General features: G+C 38.5%; 1 protein-coding gene across 10 annotated transcripts in view; it reads left to right on the top strand.

Annotated features, from left to right (window-relative positions):
• The window catches only part of CEP170 (centrosomal protein 170), a 97946-nt gene that overhangs the window by 69127 nt on the left and 6992 nt on the right, over positions 1-21827 (top strand). For 5 of the 10 annotated variants that reach the window (XM_045860288.1, XM_045860328.1, XM_045860295.1 and 2 more), the window contains 5 exons: positions 2011-2137; positions 4278-6101; positions 12878-13112; positions 18954-19131; positions 21262-21432. In XM_045860288.1, the coding sequence (XP_045716244.1) occupies positions 2011-2137; positions 4278-6101; positions 12878-13112; positions 18954-19131; positions 21262-21432 (2535 nt within the window). The remainder of the gene's footprint in view (positions 1-2010; positions 2138-4277; positions 6102-12877; positions 13113-18953; positions 19132-21261; positions 21433-21827) is intronic. The other 5 variants (XM_045860320.1, XM_045860353.1, XM_045860303.1 and 2 more) reach the window with 3 other exon arrangements.

Genomic DNA, 21827 nt, shown 5'->3' with positions numbered 1-21827 from the left:
AGAGTTTAATGAGGTGTATAAAATGCCCAGCACAGTAACTGTCTGAGGTTTATGCACTTAACTATTCATTCCTTTATTGGAAATGACCTTAGAATTTCATTCCACACTGATGTGTCCAAAAGAAATCTAAAAAATGCATGTAACTGAGAAGTGTTAATTAATCATATAATTTATTCAGATAATAAGAGCTAACATTCAGTGGGAGCTTTCTGTGTACCGTTTTATAAAGCAGGAGACTGTAGTATGTAATAATTAAGTTAGCCAAGGTCTTAACACTAGTGCCTTGTGGAGCTAGACTTTGAACTTGAAGTAGCCTTGGTTTCTTAACTCATTGTGCTCTACTGCCGCTCAGGAAATTAGTTGATTTTAAATATATACAAATAAATAAATAAATATAAAATAAATAAAATCTTAAGGTATAAATAAAGCAAAATATAATAGTTCCATTTGTGTGAAGTATAAACAAAATATTCTCATAGATAGGTAAATACACCTACCTATATGTTAAAATTGTCCTTTTATGGCCTGCCGTTTCCTGAAAACTGTCAAAGTAATGACTGGGCTGTAGTGTTCTTTTTTCCCCTTGATCTGAGAGAATTGTTATTCTGTGTTACAAGACACAAGAGGCTTCATTTACTTACTGAAAGCCAGCTGTACTTGTTCGAGGCAGGGGTTTGGTATTAGGAGAGGTTCTGGTGAACGTGAACTTAAATAGATTCTCTCTTCCTTTCTCATCCCCTCAACCCATGCCAAGTAGAATTTGTATATGGCCCCAGTACGTACCCGCCTTGGCAAGAGTCGCCTAAAAAGGCCATTAGAACAGTTTTTACACATAAGTATGTGCCCATGAAACCCACTCCATTCTGGGGATTCCTGGCACGGTGTAAATGGCTGAGATACTTCCTTCAGTGCCAGAGCTATGGGCAGTTACCATAAAACCTTGAAAAGGAATTCAAGGACTCAGCAATAATTCCTTAGGCTTCATTGTATGTATGTTCTTATGTATACTTACTATTTTAACGTATTATTTTTGAAATCATAGAGTATACAGTTTATATGAAATATTTTCTTCAGCAGCTTCTAACCTGTCATCAGTAATATAGCAAATCTGGCACTTTTAATAAAATATTGTTTTTGAATAATTCAAAATAATTTTTCAGTCCTAGCTTCCTACACTAGTTGTCATTTTGGTTTCAGTATTAAGCCTTGGCTTAGATTCTTAGTGAGGAAATAGGTTTTTTTACACTCCCTAGGTCTTCCATATTAAATGCCCAGATGGCTCTGGTCTTAAGGATCCCCTTGCTGTGTCCATAAGTCTGTGGGTCCATATCGTGAACTCAGTTCCACTGCACGTTTGACCGTGAGGGTTCAAGAGCACTTGCTTCAAGGATAGATCTAGACGTGGGCAAGATCCATAGGTGTAGGTTCAGATTGGTTGTAGAAAAATTCTTAAAGGTTGAGTGATTGCTTCTTTTTCTGAAAATATTAAAGTGTCATCGAAAGAAGTGCTCAGCTCTGGGTTTGTCTTTGAAATCCCTGAAGACGTGGCCTGGCAGATTTAATACTCCTTGAGACTCTGGAACCACTCTGGTTCCCAGAAACAGTTAGAGGGCTAGAGAACAACTTAGGGACAGACCTTTAGACTCCCTCTTCCCTACGAGGGAGTAGAACTAACTCCACTGTTAGAGCCACGAAGCTGGGACAATACACCTAAGTTTACGTAGCAGCAGTAAATGTCAGCTCCAAGAGTTTATTTTAGTACCATTGTTACTCTTGCATAAGTTGATTTATACTACCTTCCCAGCAATAATAAAATGTTGTCGTTAAAGGGGGTAACTAGAGAATATTCATTTTATACTATATGAGGAAACTTAATAAATGAGAGTACAAGAATATGAATTGTAAATATTGCTTTGTATGACAGGTTAATGAGACTAACTGGAATTGTCTCTCATGAGAATCAGATTTGACCGGACTGTATTACTTTGTTATTTTATTTTTCTTCTCCAGGAAGTCCCACCTTCATCCGGAAGCAAGCGTTGGGTTTCACAGTGGGCTAGTTTGGCTGCTAACCACACGAGGCATGATCAGGAGGAAAGGATAATGGAACTGTCTGTACCTGTTCCTTTAGAGAATGGTATTTTCTTTTTGTGTGTGTGTCTATGTGAATGGTACATCTGTTTTTTAAACACAAGCTGAATTATGTAGTGAGAAGTAAATTAAACCTAAATAAGCATTTTCAGATATGATCATGCTTATACTACATGTATAATTTTAATTTCACTAATGTGGAAATCATTCAAATTAACTCTGATGATAAAGAGATAATTTGTAGATGAAGCACATAATATATACAAACTTGTATAACATGAAAATTTAAAGAGAAGACTAACATATTCCAAATTATCCCATTCATTAATACAACAAATATGTAAATGCTACTTTTTTGTGCCATACATCAATTAAAAAAGAATTTACTTAATACATAATTTACTTACTATATCTCTTGAATTTATGTAATGTGATTTTTATTAACTTTTAATTCTATTTCTATGAACTGAAATACAGTTTCTTTAAAGAAAACAAATTTTATGATATTGGATTCTAATGATATTAGATTCAGTTCATTATAGTCTTAATTTAAAAAAAACATTCAAGGAGAATTTGCATGTGGCTTTGCATTTATAGTCTTAATATTGTTATCCTTAGAAATGGAAATAGAAATTTATTTTGGCTCTTACTTGTGGCTTCCTAAAAATCTGGTTTAGGAATTTTGGAAGCATTAGTCAGCATTATTTGACCAAGGTACAAGACAGGGTACAGGAAAAGCTGTATCATTTATCAGTCAGAAATCAGAGAAGCAATTAGTAGTTTTACCAAAAATCTTTGGAAAGACAGGGATTTACAGGTTGTTTCCCAGAAACCAGTTCGAGTTTGGGAAACAGAGACCAGGCGGAAGACCGAGGTACATTTATAAGAAGCCACTATAACATTATTAAGCATTAGCTCTGGAAAGCAAAATTCTACCCTTGCTATAAGAAACAGTAGACCACTTGGCCTTCATTATCTCATTCCGGCTTCACGTTGTAAATTAATTTATTTAGGTAAGCCGATAAATCCACTTAAATCTAAAGTGTTCTTGTTAACCATTTATTCAGCATGAGAAATGCTAGAAAAATACAAAAAAATAAAATAGCTATTATATTTTAGATACTTCAAGTATCAAGGAAATAAGCCATGACAAAATAATACCTGATTAATTGCTAAATTATCTAAATCGATAAGTTTAATATTTTCTTGCATCATCATTATATTGCTATGAAATTTTAATGCTAAATTTTAAGAATTGTAAAGGAAAAAAGATCTATAGAAGCTTTATCTAGCATTGTTTCCTCAGTTATTTAAAAAAAATTAGCATCCTTTCTATGTTAATTTACATTTCTCTGAAAGATGTATCCCTTTTCTCAAAAACACATTTCACCTGTTCAGGAAACTACCCCTTAAGTATTCTCAAATTCTCTCACATGGAAACATTAATGTATGTATTTTCTCACTGGCTTCTACTTAACTTGAAAAAAAAGAAAGTGATTGTGTGTTTGTTTATGAGGCCTTAATGTACCGGGCAGCCATAATTTAAAATCCCTCCATTTATAAAATTAAAACAAGTCCTATCACCTTCCATACTTATAATTTTAAAAATTCTTTTAATCAGCTTTGAATATTATTTTTAGAAAAACATTAAGTCCAACATTTTTTTCATTTTACTTAGGACATCCAACATACTCTTTCAGTTAGACAATGATGCTTATTAAAAACAGGATTTTTGCTGTGTAAATTGAAAGTATAACAAACAAACAGTGTTTATTAGGCATTCTCTGTGCAGCTCTACAATAAATACACTGGTTAGAGTCTGATGTCATGAGCCAAACTTAGAGGATGGGATGAGCCCCAAAAGCCAGAATGAACACGGTGAACTTCCATGAAACACACTAAAAGAAAAAGAGGCAACAGCAGTAGGTTTCAGATCAGATGACCCAAATGTCCGTCTCAGGCAGTTTGGTTTCCTGGCTCCCCTGTCAGCAATCTGCCCATTTGTGCACCTGGCATTCACTGTGCTGCCTTTTCAACTGCTCTGTCACAATGCTGGCTTATTTAGTCCAAGTCTTATTTTATACTCAAGCCATCTCTTAACTTACACTTCAAAACCTAGTGTAAAATGGTACTCTTTTTCTATTTACTTTTTGCCCTGATTTCTTCTTTGTGGTTTTACTTCACAGATGCAGACATCAACGAATCCGGCATTTCCATGCGAAGCGCTGGCTCGGCCACCTTGGCCAGTCAGGGAGAGAGGAGGAGACGGACCCTCCCCCAGCTTCCGAATGAAGAGAAGTCCCTGGAGAGCGCCAGAGCCAAGGTGATGAGCCAGAGGTCAGAGATAGGAGAAAAGCAAGACACGGAGCTTCAGGAGAAGGAAACCCCTGCGCAGGTGTACCAGAAGGACAAGCAAGATGCGGACAGAGCCCCAACGAAGCCGAACAGGGCGGTCAACGGGGAGCCTCTGAAAACTGGGGGGGACAGTAAAGTCCTGCTGCACTTGGTCGGCTCCTCCCCCGCGAAGGAGAAAGGGGAAGTGGACAAGGAAACTTCTTTGGTAAAGCAAACATTAGCTAAACTGCAGCAACAGGAGCCAAAGGAGCAGGCCCCGTGGACACCTAAACTATCTTCCAAAAATGCCTCGGGTCAGGCGGAGAGAAGTAGGGAGGAATCTTTTAAACAGGAGTCACTGGCCCCAGAAAAAATTCCAGGACATTCTGCAAGCAAAGGAGAAAGAGTGATACAAAGCGAGGGCAAGCGAAGAAAAGCTGAGGACATTCTGAAGGGTCACACTTCGAAGGGAGGAGACAAGAAGGAATCCTCCAAGTCCTTAGTGCGACAAGGAAGCTTCACCATAGAAAAACCCAGCCCCAACGTCCCCATAGAACTTATTCCCCACATCAATAAGCAGACTTCGTCCACACCCCCGTCTCTGGCGCTGGCATCTGCCAGCAGAATACGCGACAGAAGCGACTCCATGGAAACTGATTCCAGTATGGACACTACCCTTATTCTAAAAGACACAGAGGCGGTGATGGCTTTTCTCGAGGCTAAACTGCGCGAAGATAATAAAACAGATGAAGGCCCAGACACTCCCAGTTACAACAGAGACAACTCCATCTCACCGGAATCTGACGTGGACACAGCTAGTACCATCAGCCTGGTGACCGGGGAGACTGAAAGGAAGTCAACCCAAAAGCGGAAGAGTTTCACCAGTCTCTATAAAGACAGGTGTTCTTCGGGTTCTCCTTCCAAAGATGTTGCGAAATCGTCTTCTGGTGCTAGGGAGAAAATCGAAAAGAAAACAAAAAGCCGATCCACCGATATAGGCTCCAGAGCAGATGGGCGTAAATTCGTCCAGTCCAGTGGGAGGATCAGACAGCCTTCGGTGGACCTAACCGACGACGACCAAACCTCCAGCGTACCTCATTCTGCTATCTCTGACATTCTGTCGTCCGATCAGGAAACCTACTCTTGCAAACCTCATGGAAGGACTCCCCTTACCTCAACAGATGAGCACGCGCATTCCAAGCTGGACGGAAGCAAGGCCACCAAGTCTAAGACTTCCCCTGTCGCGCCTGGCTCATCCAGTAAATCCACCACTCTCCCAAGGCCACGGCCCACCAGGACTTCCCTCTTGCGCCGAGCACGACTTGGTGAAGCTTCAGACAGTGAACTTGCCGATGCAGACAAAGCATCCGTTGCTTCTGAAGTGTCCACAACAAGTTCCACATCGAAACCTCCCACAGGAAGGCGGAACATCTCTAGGATTGATTTGCTGGCTCAGCCTCGGAGAACCCGGCTGGGCTCGTTGTCAGCCCGCAGTGACTCGGAAGCAACCATCTCTAGAAGCAGTGCCTCTTCACGGACCGCAGAAGCCATCATTCGGAGTGGAGCCAGACTAGTACCTTCGGATAAATTTTCTCCTAGAATTAGAGCCAACAGTATCTCTCGACTCTCAGACTCCAAGGTCAAAAGTATGTCCTCCGCGCACGGCTCTCCTTCAGGTAAATTGAATCCAGACTTTTTACAATATTAGCATATTTATTTTATGTTTTGGGATTCTTTTTTTTTTTAAATTAACTCTCCAGCATTGCTTCTCAAAATATTCAACAGAAAAGTTACTCTAGAGAGTTTTTTCCTACAAAAATTATTTTATTTAGTTTAATACATAGAAAATTCAGATGTTACATACACTTCCAGTTAATATCCTGGAGTAAAATAGTGATTTCAACATTAGAGGTCTACTGAACTGATACAGAAGATTTAGTTGTCTACTTGGTGAGCCGTCTGGATTTGTATGTCAAAAATCAGATTAGGAATTACTCTGTGGTTTAGATAATAGGAGTCTACATTGCGCTCCTAAAAGCATGTGTCTAACTTTCAAATATCTAATTCAAAGCCTTTATGGATCTGAAGAAAAGCAGTGTACCTTTTATTACTCTTGTCCAGAGTTAAATGAAATTATCAATATTTTACCCTTTTTACCTATTTATTTTTGATATGTCTTACACACCTTACCTTGGTATGCAGTCTTGTCTTATACACCTTTAAAAGTTAGATCTGTTGGTGGGTGGGGCAAGTGAAACTGACCCCTGATTTATTTCAGTGGAAGAAGATGGATTCTGGGGCAGTCACTTAGCCCATGTGTCCAACTGGGCTATAGAAATTTAGCGGGTTAGGAGCATCAGCTCATAAAGCACTGTTACATCATTCAAGTATAGTCGTTAGCTGTCGTTACCTGTAGTCTTTACAAAAACAACGTATCCCCCACCAGATTTTAACTGCCTCTGGCATATGTGTCTGTTTACATACTTCATATTGAAAGCTGAGGCCTGTGAACACGCATATGACCCCTTTGGTCCTGAGACAGACATTTGTGTGTGTCCAGGAGACACGGCCTCATTACCTCATAATCAGCCTCCTGCAGGGGTGTGGCCGAACAGGCGGGTGCGGGGAAACCAGCCGTTGCAAACTTGGATGTTTATTATCCTCAGCCAGCAGGCATCTCAGTGAACCCCAAGCCCTGAGTTAGAATGCAGGGAAAGTCGGTATGTGGTCTTACCTTTTTATTTTGACCCCTGCCACAGTATAGCCTACAAGACCCAAAACTAAGAGTGCTTTGCGTGTGTTACTTTTCCCCTTTTTATTCCTCCTCTTCTGTCTCCACCGCTGGTTCCTCCACTCTGTTCACATTCCATCTCCGTCTGGGTCGGGGGGTGTGGTGGTGGCGGCTGTACCTGTGGTGGGAATGTGTGGAGTCTGAAGATACATTACTTGCGAGCATGATTCCAAAACCAATAGGTGCATCTCCCTTATTACCCCCATCCTCTTGTTTCTACACCTCAAGCTTTGGTAGGCGGTTCCTAGACTCATTGCCAAGTATTTTCAAACTAACTGCTACTGTCTCTCGGTTTATGTTGACTCAACGTTATTCCGTTGTTCCTTATGGCCCTGCCTCTTCACGTTTCCTTTGTTCTTGCTCTGGTGTGTGCGCTGATAAAATTTCTCTGTCACATTGTGTGTTACGTCACCTCATCTCTCAGATCATAAAAATGTGTAAGTGCTCTCTCCAGGCTTAACACAGGCTGTAACACACGCTGTATGTTACCAAGTTGCTTGGAACAACTCTTCCTTCCGTCCTGGTTGTTTCCGTCCTGGTTGTTAAGCTCTTAACACCTGCGTGACGTGGTGTCATTCCTCAGTGTTTAACTTCAGGTGCTTATTTGCAGTGCAAACCAAGTGTGATTGCTTCTGCAAGTCTAAGACATGGCTATAAGATGTCATATTATATACATGTCTTTAAGGATAAGTTTTGGTGTTGGCTTCTTTGACTACGGAACTTGATAAACATGCAATTTTCTGTGTCCAAAAAGTGCCTTGAATTCGTTAGTTACTGAATTTCTTCAGGGCAGATTGAGATACATAATTTTGGCCTTCTTCATATATAATAACAGTATATTAAATAATTAAAATCATGGAATTTAACAGCTAGAAGGGTCATTCGATTTAGATAGCTAATAGCTAAGACAGAGGTGAAATCCCCTGCCCTCGTCATACAGCTGTGGGAGGGAGGGGATGAGAATCCAGGGCTTTTAATTCCTAGCCTTTCGCTGCTTTTGCCACATCTAGTGTAGCCCTGAAAAACAGTCTCCGTCTGCTTGCACGCAGGCTGCCAGGGGACTGCTAGGCTCTGCTGGATTATCACCAGGAGTGTATCTAAGGCCGGTATGCAATATACAGGTCTTGGGGTTATTCACTGTAACATTTGTCATTCCGATGTCTTACAAGTTCATGGTCCTCCTGATGAGCCTAAAGCTACATTGTGACCCAGGATTGTATATCCAGAATCTCTCAAGATGCCCATTTATGATATTTTATCGAGGAAAACAATGGCCAGGATATTTCAGTCCATGATAACATACTAAAATACAGCTACATGGGGTAGGTAGTATAAAAAAAACAAAAAACATACTTTTTTAATATTGTTAATTGAGGTATCTTTGATATTACGATATTTCTATTAAAGATAATGATAATATCTTGAATAGGAAAGGAAAATAAAATTCTTAGCTTCTGAAATATGATTTAAAAGAATGTGAAACCATATTGATCAGCGCTGCTATGTATACTATAAACTTTACAGATCTTTCAAATATCTGAATCTAGAACCTGTGTGATATTGCCCATATTAGCATATGTAAAATCACTCTGTAATAACTCAAATTTTATATTTTAGGTTATACCAAAAAAAGTTTTTCAAAGAAATGTATATGACAAAAATAGAATGGGAATATCTGATTTAGCAAGAGTAAAAGTCCTTTAATACTTCTTTATTTCTGATGTAATTTAACTAGTTTTTCCCCCTAAATTTCTTCAATGACCTTTAATATCAAGGTATAGAGAAATATTCAGGTCTATTTTAATAAGATATATTTGAAACTAAGTACCCTAAATTATCAAAAAAAAGTAGTTGGTTTTCATTATGTTTTAAGTGCACATTCTAGAAAATAAAAACATCATGTTAACATCCTTAGAATGTTTTAGACTGTTTGCTTTCCCTTTAGACTATTTTATTCTAGTCCTCAAACTTCATAGAGGGTAGAAATTAAATGATGGGCATTCATGGCTTAATTTATTTCTTCATCCGGGTGGTCAAACACCATTATAAGAACATTGTCAGGGATTCTTTTCCTCAAAGGATGTTACTGCTACGTGCTCATAAATATGTATGTAAAACGTGTTTGTGGTTTAAATTCCCAGAAAAATATTCTCATATAAAATATGAAGATGCAGTGTCTGTTGTCAGAATGCTTCTGTTACATCTGTAAATGTGGATGCGTTTTAAAGTCAACAGATTTTTGGTAACAGTAAAAGAAAACAGAGCATTCACAGATAAATGATCCTAATAACCCCTTTTCCCTTTTTTAATTCTCTAGACTTCATGATATGTTTTTATAATGCATATGTGTCATTACTTCCACAAGAGGGAGTGTTGCATCATTTTATAACCCAAGTAAGTTGATAATTAATATAACTGATCAAAATTTCAGGTCAGCTATGAAATTAATTCAGCCCGTCTTGGAACATTCTCTCATTGTTTGTATGTGCTCGTCAGCATCACAGCACAATTTAATGATTTATCTCAAATGCCTTAGTGGTGCTGGTATATCAAATAAACCTAATGATATAAATTAAATTTAATTCCCTGTGTAATTTTACCTAAGCAGAATAAAATTCAAAAAGAGGAAGTAACATTTTTCTTTAGCACAGGTAGAAATCAGAAAATCTACCATTCTATGAGAAATTGAGGGTGCCTTTAAAAAAATAGTCTGACTGGAAATGTAAAAAAAAACAATGAAATTTTCTAACATTTACTTGTAAAGCAATTGGAATGGTAAGGAATGGGTTTCGAACTCTGGGAGTCAGTAGACCTGCCTTAAACTTTGAGTTACACAAAGCAAGACCTCTCTGGGTGTGTTTCTTCTCCGTAATTTGAAGAATTTGCACTATTTAATGCCTACGGTCATTCTGTTCTGAAATTCTATGAAATAAGTAGGCATTGGGATTTTCTTCAGATAAAATGGATCACTGCTACTGCTTGGAAGCAAAGATTAAGACAGCAAAATGTATTAAAAGAAGGTTTTGGAGAAATAACTGATGAGAGGCCCTGGCATTCAAGTCTCTGTCCCAGTCCCTTGTTGTCCGGAGTCACTTTCACTCCGTCTGACCCCTCTCTGTGCTGTTATTACTCCGGCCACGTGGTGTTCAGGGGTCCCCTGAGCTTTGCTGCCAAGCACACGGCGCATGACGTGGCTTCCTGCCGCAGAGCTGACCTTAGTGACTGGGAGAGTATCCACACTTCCGTCTCTCTACTACACCCTACTTTATCTTCCCCTCTGCCCTAAATTGTAAGGGAACAAACCTAGAAATGTTACCTTTCAGTTTTTTAAATATGTTTTATTCTTTTGGTTGCTCTTCCTTTTAAAGATATCATTAGAAGCTATCACTATTCTTACTGGCTTCTTGGGTAGATCTAAAAAAAAAACCTGGGAAGTTTACAAGTGTCTTTGGAAAAGACAGTTTTTCTTTTACTTTTTTCCTCTAAAATTTCTCTACAATTTTCTGATCTTGGGGCTCAGACTATTAAAATTCACACGAGGCTCTACTTATACATTGTCACGTGACATTTAACCCACACTAGTAGCCCTTGGCTGTCTGGTTCTCCTTCTGCTGCTCTGTCTGCTGCCACTCGGGACTGTGTCGGCTGGCGTGGCTGTTCTTTCCACGTTACCGCTGACCCGCCCACCTCCGTCCATTATACCTGCTTGTGGTCTCATAACTTCTGCAATTCATTACAGCTCTTTGATATTGGTATTGTTCTCTCTCCAAACAGTTTTCAGTAACAGGCGTGGTTACCATCGTTTCCAAATCAAAAATTGGGACATTTAATCTAACAAAAGATCTTTTTTCTTATTTATGCATTCCCTTTAATGAATCATATTCTCAAGTACCAAAATAAACATTAAATGAAATGCCTTTATTGAAAAGTACAAATTTGTTTTGCCATATTTCTGATTTGCCCTATTATCATTGGTTTGCCATATTTCTGACTTTTTTCTAAAACCTCTTTGCTCTTGTTCCTAAACTTTTTCTAACATTGTTTTCAAGCTCTCAGGGTCAGTTCAATTAATGGGCGGTTTTAAACATCTAGAAATGAGTAAATTATGCCCACGGTTAAAGTGTTATTTATGTTAATGATACAGTGTTAAAATAAGAAATATTTAATCCCCCTTTCAAAATAAAACTCTGTAATTACCCAGAGTTCTGTACATGTGTTTGCAGACACTTCTGTAGAAAATCATGAAGTTTCTGCATATCTTTATGTTCTTATACCCATGAATCTAGTTCTTCAGGAGCTTCAGCTAGGACCGTGAATCAGGACAATTGGGTAGACTCTGATTTATGGTGGATTCCTGATTACAGATTTCTCTGTTTTATCGGAGACCAGCTGAGATACCAATTTTATCCGAGAGCCAACTCAACCTTACAGAGTCCACGCAAAAATGTAGTTGTGGAGGAAAAGACAGGAAGGGTGTAAAGTTCTAGGGGAATAACATGAAGGCATTCTAGACCTCACCGGCCTATGCCGCCTGGGGTGAGTTTGAAGAGAGAGAAAGAGAAAAATGTTCCTCGTATTAACAGCGGTTGGAACTTACAGCAGGTGCTAAGGTTTTATTACTTTTAACCACCAAAAACATCTCATGCTTTTTATTAGGTGTTTCCTAATTCAAGAAAAGCAAATGGTCACTATCCAGGAATTAACTCATGTATTCAAAAATATTAAACATTTGCTAACCAGACACTCTGCTGAGTGCTAGAGCAACACATTAGTGGGTTAAACAGACACAGTTCCTGTCCTCGTGGAGTTCACCATAGATGCACCATTACCTCCTCGTTTCTTAACCTCTGTTTTTGCTTCACAAATTATGGTCGGTTCTTAAAATAACAGCAATAGTGAAGTGTCTGCATTAACCTGTCTGCTGAGTTTTCCAATGTGATCTCCTGTGCCTCGGTGTCAATGGTTGTGAGAACAGCTTGTACAGTTTTGCTCCTCGTGGTTTTTATGCCATTGTCTATTCTCACCGTATGCTCTGTGTCGAAGCAGCAGAGTTGTGCTGAAGATGCTTTGTCGTGTTTTTGCCGTGTAAAAAGATTTTTTCCAATCATAGCATAACAGGATGTCGAATGGCCGAGGTAATGTTTTTTTTTTTCTGCCATAATTTCCACAGCAGGAATTATGCACATTTGTATGTGGGGAAAAGAGGGTTTTTACCATCTCCATGTTGAAAGTCCATGTGGCATGAAGAAATCTTTTCCCTTAATTTTTTGTTGTTCTTGTTGTTGTTATTGTTGCCGTCATTTTTTAAAAATCCATATTGTCACTCAAATGAGAAATACTTGCAATTAAAAAGTACCTGAGCTTGCTTACCTGTTGCCCATTAGTGAATTTCTCATCTAAATGTTTATTCACCATACTACAGAAAATGATCTACTTTCAGTGATCTTTAATTATTCATCGTTTCCGATTCACCCAACCGTAATGTTTCTATCTTTAAGGGGTAGTAGACTTATGGTTTTTGTGAGGTATGTGTATGTCAGTTATTGAAAATCGTGTTGTATGTGCGCTCGTGGTGTTTTTGAAATCATGCTTTTTTTTTTTACTTTATCTCCTTTAAAAGACAACATAATAATTCTTTTTTTAATAATTAAACTAATTTAGTAAATTCAAGATGGAGGCGCTTTCCTACTGATTATGCTTCCACCTCAGAAGATGAATTTGGATCAAACCGTAATTCCCCTAAACATACCCGTCTACGTACTTCTCCAGCCCTGAAAACCACTCGGTTGCAGAGCTCTGGGTCAGCAATGCCTACGAGTTCTTCGTTCAAGCACCGGATCAAAGAGCAGGAAGACTACATCCGCGACTGGACTGCGCACCGAGAAGAGATAGCCAGGTTGGTTTGGCGGATTGTCTTTAAGAGTTACACTTTCTTGCCAACATTTCAACTTGATAACAAATTGAGCTTGTACCTGATTGGGATGAATGGTCCAAGAGATGAAATCCACAGGTTAGCTGTGAACTAACTTAGTTTTGTCGGGTGTAAATATTACTTTCCATCCATTATTTTTTCAGACTTTCAATGCCAGTGCTACTAACAGAATTGTGGAATTAATTTATTTTTATGACATTTTTATTTCCAGCAGAGATGCTAATGAGTTAATAGAACTTTTAAAAGGGAGTTAGTATCAGCTCTACATAATTAAGAATTATGCAGCTAACTTCTTTTTTAGTTTCACCTGTCAAAGGGGTAACAGTGTACTTGTTAGAGGTATGTTGTTAATGTTCTCTGGAGAATTAGAGTGGGCAGGTTTTTTCCTCACACTTTTATGAGTTTTCAGCCTGGTAATAATTAAATCAAAATATGTTTATTTTCAATGTTCAATAAATGTCTTTATTATAACCTTTAGGTTATATAATAAAAAGTAAAATCCATGCTGCAGGTGTGATTTTTAAGCGATAACTGATTGTGGTTGAACGTTGAGAGAGGCTGTAATCAAACATGCTATAGTGGTTAAAATATAACTTCTTTAAAGCTTGTGAGACATTAACTTTTATTGCAGTAGACCATATGTTACCTAAACGTTCTCACCATATATATGCTAAAATTATCAAGGCTTACATTTGGCAACATTATTAAAGAATTCTATATTAGTCCACAGATGCTTTAAAAAACCCCAACAGACTAACAATATAATGTTCTTTATCTTTTTTTTCTTTCTCTGTTCACTCCTGTGAATTGGGAGGGGTGACTTATTTTAATATAATATTTAGAGTTTTTGTCTTCAATGATAGTTCACTTACAATTCCTTAATTGCTTGTAAATCTCAGGGAACATGCCCTTCGAATCCCACGGTGCTGCTTAACCATTGTTATCTTACCTATAAACAGCATTCCCGTGAGAATAACTGTTGAAGCATGGAAACCGCATTCCAGTCAGAGAAAGGGCCGGGATTCTTCTGGGCCCACAAAATGCCTATGTTGAGAGGCCCTCGACACCTTTTTTATTCCCGGGGGCATAGCTGGCAACAGCAGGCCTTGCTCCTGTCTCCTCCTTTTGTCCTTTCTGGGGGAGATGTCCCACCGCTCAAGTTCAAGTTCTACCTGAGGGACCAAGAGTGTATGTCTTAGGAGGCCGCGTCTCTCAAGCTCTTGACACAAACTAGAATGACTGAACACCTTCTTGGCCAAACCCACATCCTTGCCCCCAAACAGAATAGAGGAAAAGGAACAGGAACTGAGTATTTTCCCTTGGTCCCACTGTGTTGTTATGTGCATTTTATTACTATTGTCTGTGTGTGTTTTATTTTCTAGAGCGGGGCTCTAAGGCCAAGCACATTAACCTTCAATGCTTGTATGCCTTCTCCCTGCAGCTTGTCAGTAGTATACTACTAACCAAACTTGCCTTTGAGATTTTAATTTTTCGAGGTATATTTTTCTGCCATATATCTCAAAGCCAGAGAAGTTTTTATTTTTACTTTTTAAGAATCAAAAAAAAAAAAAAAACCCAGATGGGTAGGAAGGAGAGAAAGCATGGAAGGAAATAAAGTTTAGGTTGATATTTAGTGTTCCTTTTTGACACTGGTCAGGTTGCCTAACCTGAGAAGGTTTATTTTGAAATAGCTCCGCGTCACAGACTGAATGGATTGGGAGAAGTAGTTTGATTTCCCTGAACAGGTTACCCCCATTCTGGGGGCAGTCCTCACTAAGAAGTAGTGGGTAAGGATATTTTATTTCGAAATCATAATAGTGATTTTAATTTATTACAAGACGTTTTGTGCTTTGGCAATATTTTTGTTGTTTAGAATTTAGGGCTATATCACTTAACCAGTGCTTTGTCCATCTCTACATAGTAATTATTTACCTGCATGTAAACTTAAAGCACAAAAACAAGGTCCATTTGGAATATAAAGTGTATAAGCAAAATGTACTATATTTGGTTTTCAATTAAAAAAAGAAACTTTTTCTGAGTACCTCTGATAATATGGTGTTGGTAGTTCCTGCGTTAGTTTTTCTATTATAACATGGATACAGATTTCCTTCTAGTAGAAATTTGATAGATTATGTTGGTTTTATGAATTTTAGGATAAACAAACCTATAATACCACCTTTACAGATAACCAAATAAAAGTACATTTAGCCTGCCCTGACTGGTAGGGCTCAGTAGATTGAGGGCTGGCCTGTGAGCCAAAGGGTCACTGGTTCAATTCCCAGCCAAGGCACATGCCTGGGTTGCTGGCCAGGTCCCCAGCAGGGGGCACATGAGGGGCAACCACACATTGATGTTTCTCCCCCCCCTCTCTAAAAATATATAAATAAAACTTTAAAAAATACATTTAACCTAAAAGTTATACTAGAAGATTATTCTATTTCCATTTGAATCAGAAGGTGCTTAAAGACATTTCATTGTTTTAGAGTCATTATTGCACATACCACTGTAACATTACATTATTTTAGGAGAAATTTGAGTTAATATCTTATTAACAGAATATCTTATTTTGAGCCTTAGCAATGAGTTCATTATAGCTATATTACATAAGAGAATTAAATGATGAAGGTGATGTCATGTTTTAGCCTACTTTGGACTGGATATTATTTGCAAAGGTCATAACTTTTTGCTTTATATACCTCTGAAGTTCTGTTTTGGATCATATTTACATATATATAAATATATATACTTGTTTTAAAATTTTTAAGAGATTTTATTTATTTATTTTTAGAGAGCGAAGGGAGGGAGATAGAGAGAGAGAGAGAAACATCAATGTGCGGTTGCTGGGGGTTATGGCCTGCAACCCAGGCATGTGCCCTGGCTGAGAATCGAATCTAGGACACTTTGGTTCCCAGCCCGTGCTCAATCCACTGAGCTACTCCAGCCAGGCCATATATATACTTTTTTATATATATTACCTACAGACATACCTTGGAGACATTGCGAGGCAGCTTCAGACCACTGCAGTAAAGCAAGTGGCACAATAAAGTACATGGAAACTTTTGCTGGTGGAGGGTCTTGCCCTCAATTTGTAAAAAAACACGACATCTGTGAAGCACAATAAATCAAGGGGCAATAAAGTGAGGTGTGCCTGCGTGTGTACATAGTTCCCATGCGCTCTACAAAGAAGTCTGAACCAACTCCTCTGAGCATAGCAGAGTCTTTAGCCTGAGTGGGCCGCGAAGGTGACTTGGGCGTAGGTCCAAGTCAAAGGAAGTTCACAGTCAAAGGAAGAAAGTGAAGGTGTGAAAGGACTGATAGAAGGCAGAGTGACGGGAGAGGTTTAAAAAAGTGTGAAGTTTTGCTCAGGTGTAAGATGAGAAGGAATACAGTGAAGGGAAGACCAGGCTGAAGGCAGCGCCAAGCCAGATTAATGATGGAAGACTGTGAATGCCAGCTAAGGAGCGTGCATGTGATTTCAAGTTCAAATGACGGTTACCGTTCAGATTGTTCAGTTTGCAGCATTTCCTAGTACTGCACTCTGCTTTCATCATAGTCCCTGGCCTCAGGGCACCTTATGCTACTGCTCTGCGTGTATTTGCACTATCTCAAATACTGCTCCCTGAGTAAGGCCAGCACTGTCCCATCGGGTGACTTCAGGCCATCTTCTCTTAACTGGCAGGCGCTGTGTCTCTGGTGGAAATGGAATGGTGCTTAGTGTTTTTAATCAAATTTTTCTCATTCAATTAGGAAATGTTTATTGATAGCCAGCTGTGTGCTGAGACCTTCAAAGTTATCCTTTTACCATTACCTTTTTATTTATGACTTACTCTATATATTTATATACATGTATTTATAAGTATATTTATAAGCCTAGTTTTACGACTCTTTCCACATTTCACCAAATATAACTTCTCTGTGGTGCTAAGGTAGCGTTTGGAGTTTGTTTCATTGACAGTGGGAAGTACCTCTTTCTTTATAATTAAATACCTCTTTTGGTGGCCAGAAACAGATTCCAGTAAATCATTTCTCGACTTGAGCCACTCATTAAATTGCTCTGGCTGCCCAAGAGAAGTCTCCAATTTCAGCTCATTATTCTCCCACCCTGAGCCAGCCTTTTGTGGCTCAGATTACCTGTTCGCCCCAGTTCCTCACACTTTTACTGAAGGTACACATGAGATGTGGTTTGCCATAATTCTTTCATTAAGGTTTTGCAGTATTGGGTCAGAATGCCACCACCATGTAATAAATATAACTGACAGCTTCCTCCAAAAGTAGAGGAAGATATTACTGGTAGGAAACTTTTGTGAACCTTCCCTATAGGCTGCACTTAGAGTTAAAGATTAACCGTTGAGAGCTTGACTTTTTCATAAGTGTCGGGTTCAACAAACTTTTTAGGAATGTTATATACACTGAGTTGTTCATTTTAATACAGTTTTACTACATGATATGTTGGGATTGCCGTGGTCTATGTTTTTTCTAATTAATTCATACTACTTTGTACAAATGTCAGAAGTTTCATTGTACATGTATCTGCATAAAAATACTTTAAAGAACAAATGGATTTTTGTAGAAGCTGATGATTATTTTTTATCTCATTGAGCCTGGTTATTCTGTTCTGATCCTACTTCTTTCATTTCAGGAAATTACAAGATCTGAATATATTATCAAAGGAAACACTTTAAACCCTTTCTCAAAAGAATAGTATCAATGGTTAACCAATTTTTCAAAATTATATATAGAATGGTAATGCCAGATGTAGCATGACATAAGATCTGGTTAGACCACTTACTACTTGTGATCTTCACCCCAAAATGGTCACATAACCTCCGCTTAGCCTCACTTTCCTCATCTGTAAAACAAGATCAGTACCTCTCTTACAGGTGGTTGTGGGAATTAAATGAGTTGATGAATATGAAGCTTTTTAATGGTGCTCATTATATTATAATATAATGGTTTTGACTACATTGTGTTTTACTATAATGTGCTCATTACGTTTTTCTAGCCTTATTAGGACAGGGACCCTATCTGCTTCGTTACCTCTTAGTGCCTAACACAGTGCCTGATGCATAATAAGGGACCAGTAAAACTATGTACTGGTAAATACAAAAGGCACTGGCCACAGATGGCTTCTGTTGGGCCACAACCCTCAACTTAGCTTCTTGTTTTCAGTTTATAGTTAAATTTTTATGCAATTACTGCATTCTTTGTAAGTGTTTCAAGCTCACATTTTGCATAAGTTAAAAAAATGCTACTTTGGACTTTAAAGTTGCAAGGAGCTTTCACATGTACTTTCAGAATGTTCTGTCTCTCTAAAACCTTCCCTGTGGAAACGGCCAAAATGGAGTTCACGTGCAGCGGCCGCGTAACTTAGAAAACTTCCAAGTCTCCTTGAACTGGAATCTTTTTGAGAAAAACATTAGTATCAGTGGTAGATTTTGTAAGTTCCCCCCCTCTTAAAAATGTAGCAGTAAAGGAAACATTTCTTCTTTTGATGATCACTTAGTTCTTCATCCCTTGCGGCTGATAACACATGTAGGTGGCTTTACGGAAATGAGCTCTGTCTACGCCTGGGGTGTGGTCCTGCAGTGGCCACCTTCCACACAGGCAGCTACAACCTCAAGTTGTGTGGTCACGAGCAGGCCACTCGGCTTCTCTGAGAATGTGTCCTGATTCGTAATCAGTTAGAGAAGTCCTCTAAGTCTGAAGTCTGAGGTACACATCCTTACAGACGCAACATACATAGCTGGTGGTTTCTAGAGCTGTTATTTAAAAGGGCTTAACCTGCTTTTCTAAAACTATTGCCAGGATCAGCCAAGATCTCGCTCTCATTGCTCGGGAAATCAACGACGTAGCGGGAGAGATAGACTCGGTGACGTCCTCGGGCACCGCCCCCAGCACCACAGTAAGCACTGCTGCTACCACCCCTGGCTCTGCCATAGACACTAGAGAAGAGGTAGGAGACCCTCATGGAGCGATGCATAAGGTTCTTTCTTTTCTTTATTTCTTTTGCTTTCAGCTTCTTGCTTAATTTCTTTTACTCACATCCGCCCTCCCCGTGTGCACGAAGCTCTGCATTTTCCGTCTTTGCTTTCACAGATCTCTCTCATGTTTGGTAACAACACTAGCAAAGGCTAACGTTGGATCTGCTGTTAACAGGAAGTTGTGATATTATTTCAAAGAAGTACTTTGCTAATTATTGGTGCATACTTTTACTGAAAATGTGAACATAAATGGTATGTGAAAAGCAAACCAGAATCTGGTAAATTATTGTATAAATCTTCTATAAAGCTTGGCCATGAAATACCACATCTTGAAAGGTATTTTCAAAGCTAGTGAAGTAGGAGATAGCTCTCATAGCAAAGAAAGAAAAATTCTACAGTGTTCATACTTTAAACATTCTGTTGATGAATATACACACACTCACAAACACATGGACACACAAGCATACTTTGAAAATGGAAATGTATGTATACATACACAAATACAGGGGTTGGGCAAAAGCAGCTTTATAGTCATGTGTGCAAAACGGTTTATTCTTGTATTATCATTTATCAGTTATTGTATTATTTTCCACATGAACAACTGTAAACCTCTGTCTGCCCACCTCTGTATATACTCAGTCTTGAAACATCCTTGTAAACTCTGCAGGATGTAAGTTAGCAGAAGGACCCTTGTCCTTCCATAGCCAGGGCTCCTGCTCTCCAACTGTAGGGGCAGCTGTCACCTACCATTGCTCCAGGAGGCACCTTTAACATGTGACACAAAATTGATGGTACCCTGGTCGAGTTGGCTCTACTGACTGGCATTTGAAAGAGTGAAGGTTTGTCAGAACAAAGCCACACTCATTTGTTTAATTATCTTCTGGCTGTTTGGGGCTACAGCATCAAATAACAGTGTTGCACAGAGACTGGTTGGCCGCAAAGCCGAAAATATTCATTCTCTGGCCCTTTGCAGAAAAAAAAAATTGCCAGTCTCTAATACTGATGATTCCACTTCCTTATTTTAGAAAATAATGTTCTCAATAGTAACCAAAAATGGCTAGCCTTTTTGACAAATTTAATTCTGGTAAACTATGCTAATACTGTCTTTGGTTGCTTTTTGTCATGCACGTGCCTTTTATGATCTAATTCTTGAATGGTCGTGGGTTTTTTTTTTTTGTTTTTTCCTCCCTTTATGTGTTGTCTCATTTGGTGAATGATGCTTCATCCATCTGTGTAGTTTTGTTACCACACTGATCAATTGTAAATGTATGTAAAGTTATCCTTATTGGTGAAAAACAAAAGGATCTTCTTGGTGGCAAGACATACACGGTTCCTCCGGTACATTTACAACGATAAAGCTAATATTTTCTCAGCTAACTAAATTTTATCTAACATGATTATATATTCACTCAGACCCAGTAAAATCATCCAAACATCTCATTGAAGAGACTTTTCTTTTTTTTTTTAATTTTATTTCTGAGTATCATTCTAGGGTTTATTCCTTCTTCAGTAAACCTTAGTTACTTTGTAGTGTATGTGCATAATTTGCACTGTAGGTGGCAGTATATCCTTTTTGTTGGAACATATAGTTTCTGTAGCATTGTCAAAAGTTTATCTGATTAAGACCAAAATGCTTATTTTGTGGATTTCAAGTTTTTTCCTTTTGTAAGCTTAATTGGAATTTGCAATTTATGTATCTGTGAAGAAATTTGTCACCAGGATTTGGTGAGAAAAAAAAAGGAAAAAACAAGATAGGAAACTAAAAAAAAAGGTTATTTTCCTCTGGTAAGGCAATGTGAGTAAAATGATTTCCTTGTCCATCTACATGGCCGGTTTTCAGTCTTACCGCCTGCTTTCATTTAGGGGGAAATCTCGTCTACGAAAGAGTCAAATTTCTAATACCTATCTATTTTGGATTTTGAAAATAAAATCTATGTGGATGAACATCTATTTTATAAAACAGACACCTTTGAAATACTTATAAAAAGAAAGAGTAATTGGTTTATTGAAGATATCATGCTTCTCGTACTACTTGAGAATGAAATAACTTTTGTTTAATCATAAAAAATTATAATGCCAATACCTGTGCTTTTTCAAGTCATTCTCACAAGGGTTTGCTCTTGTCCTACTAGTTGGTTGATCGTGTTTTTGATGAAAGTCTCAACTTCCGCAAGATCCCTCCACTGGTTAATTCTAAAACGCCGGAAGGAAACAACTGTCGCTCTGGTGACTCAAGGCCCCAGCCAACAGAGCCGCCCGACCACCTGACAATTACAAGGCGGAGGACCTGGAGCAGAGATGAAGTGAGTGGGCCCGCAGCCAGTGTTAACCCCTGGCGGGGGCGGGTGGTGGTGTCCTCCCTGTGGGGAGAGGAGGAGCTGTTGGATAAACAGGGCCGGGAAAAGCGCTCATCTCAGGGTAGAATGGAATTGCATCTTGACACTACCTCCTATGCAAATTATGAACTCCAAATGAATCTGGTCTCTAACAGGTGAAAACAACACTTTAAAACTCGTAGAAAAAAAAAGATTCTAAATAGCTTTCAACATTCCAGTAGGCATTGATTTTTATAAAAGACAGAAAATGTTTTCACTTTAAAAGATTGATAATTTTGAGTATATAAAGGACTATTGTGAAACATACAGCTAACAAAGGTAACTAACAAAGATCCAGAAGATATGAAGAACTCTTACCAAAC

Source organism: Phyllostomus hastatus, unplaced genomic scaffold (assembly GCF_019186645.2).
Source record: "Phyllostomus hastatus isolate PE091 unplaced genomic scaffold, TTU_PhHast_1.1 phas_contig_148, whole genome shotgun sequence".
NCBI lineage: Eukaryota > Metazoa > Chordata > Mammalia > Chiroptera > Phyllostomidae > Phyllostomus > Phyllostomus hastatus.
The sequence above is the reverse complement of the archived record's forward strand: the minus strand, read 5'-3'. Positions and strand labels throughout refer to the sequence as shown.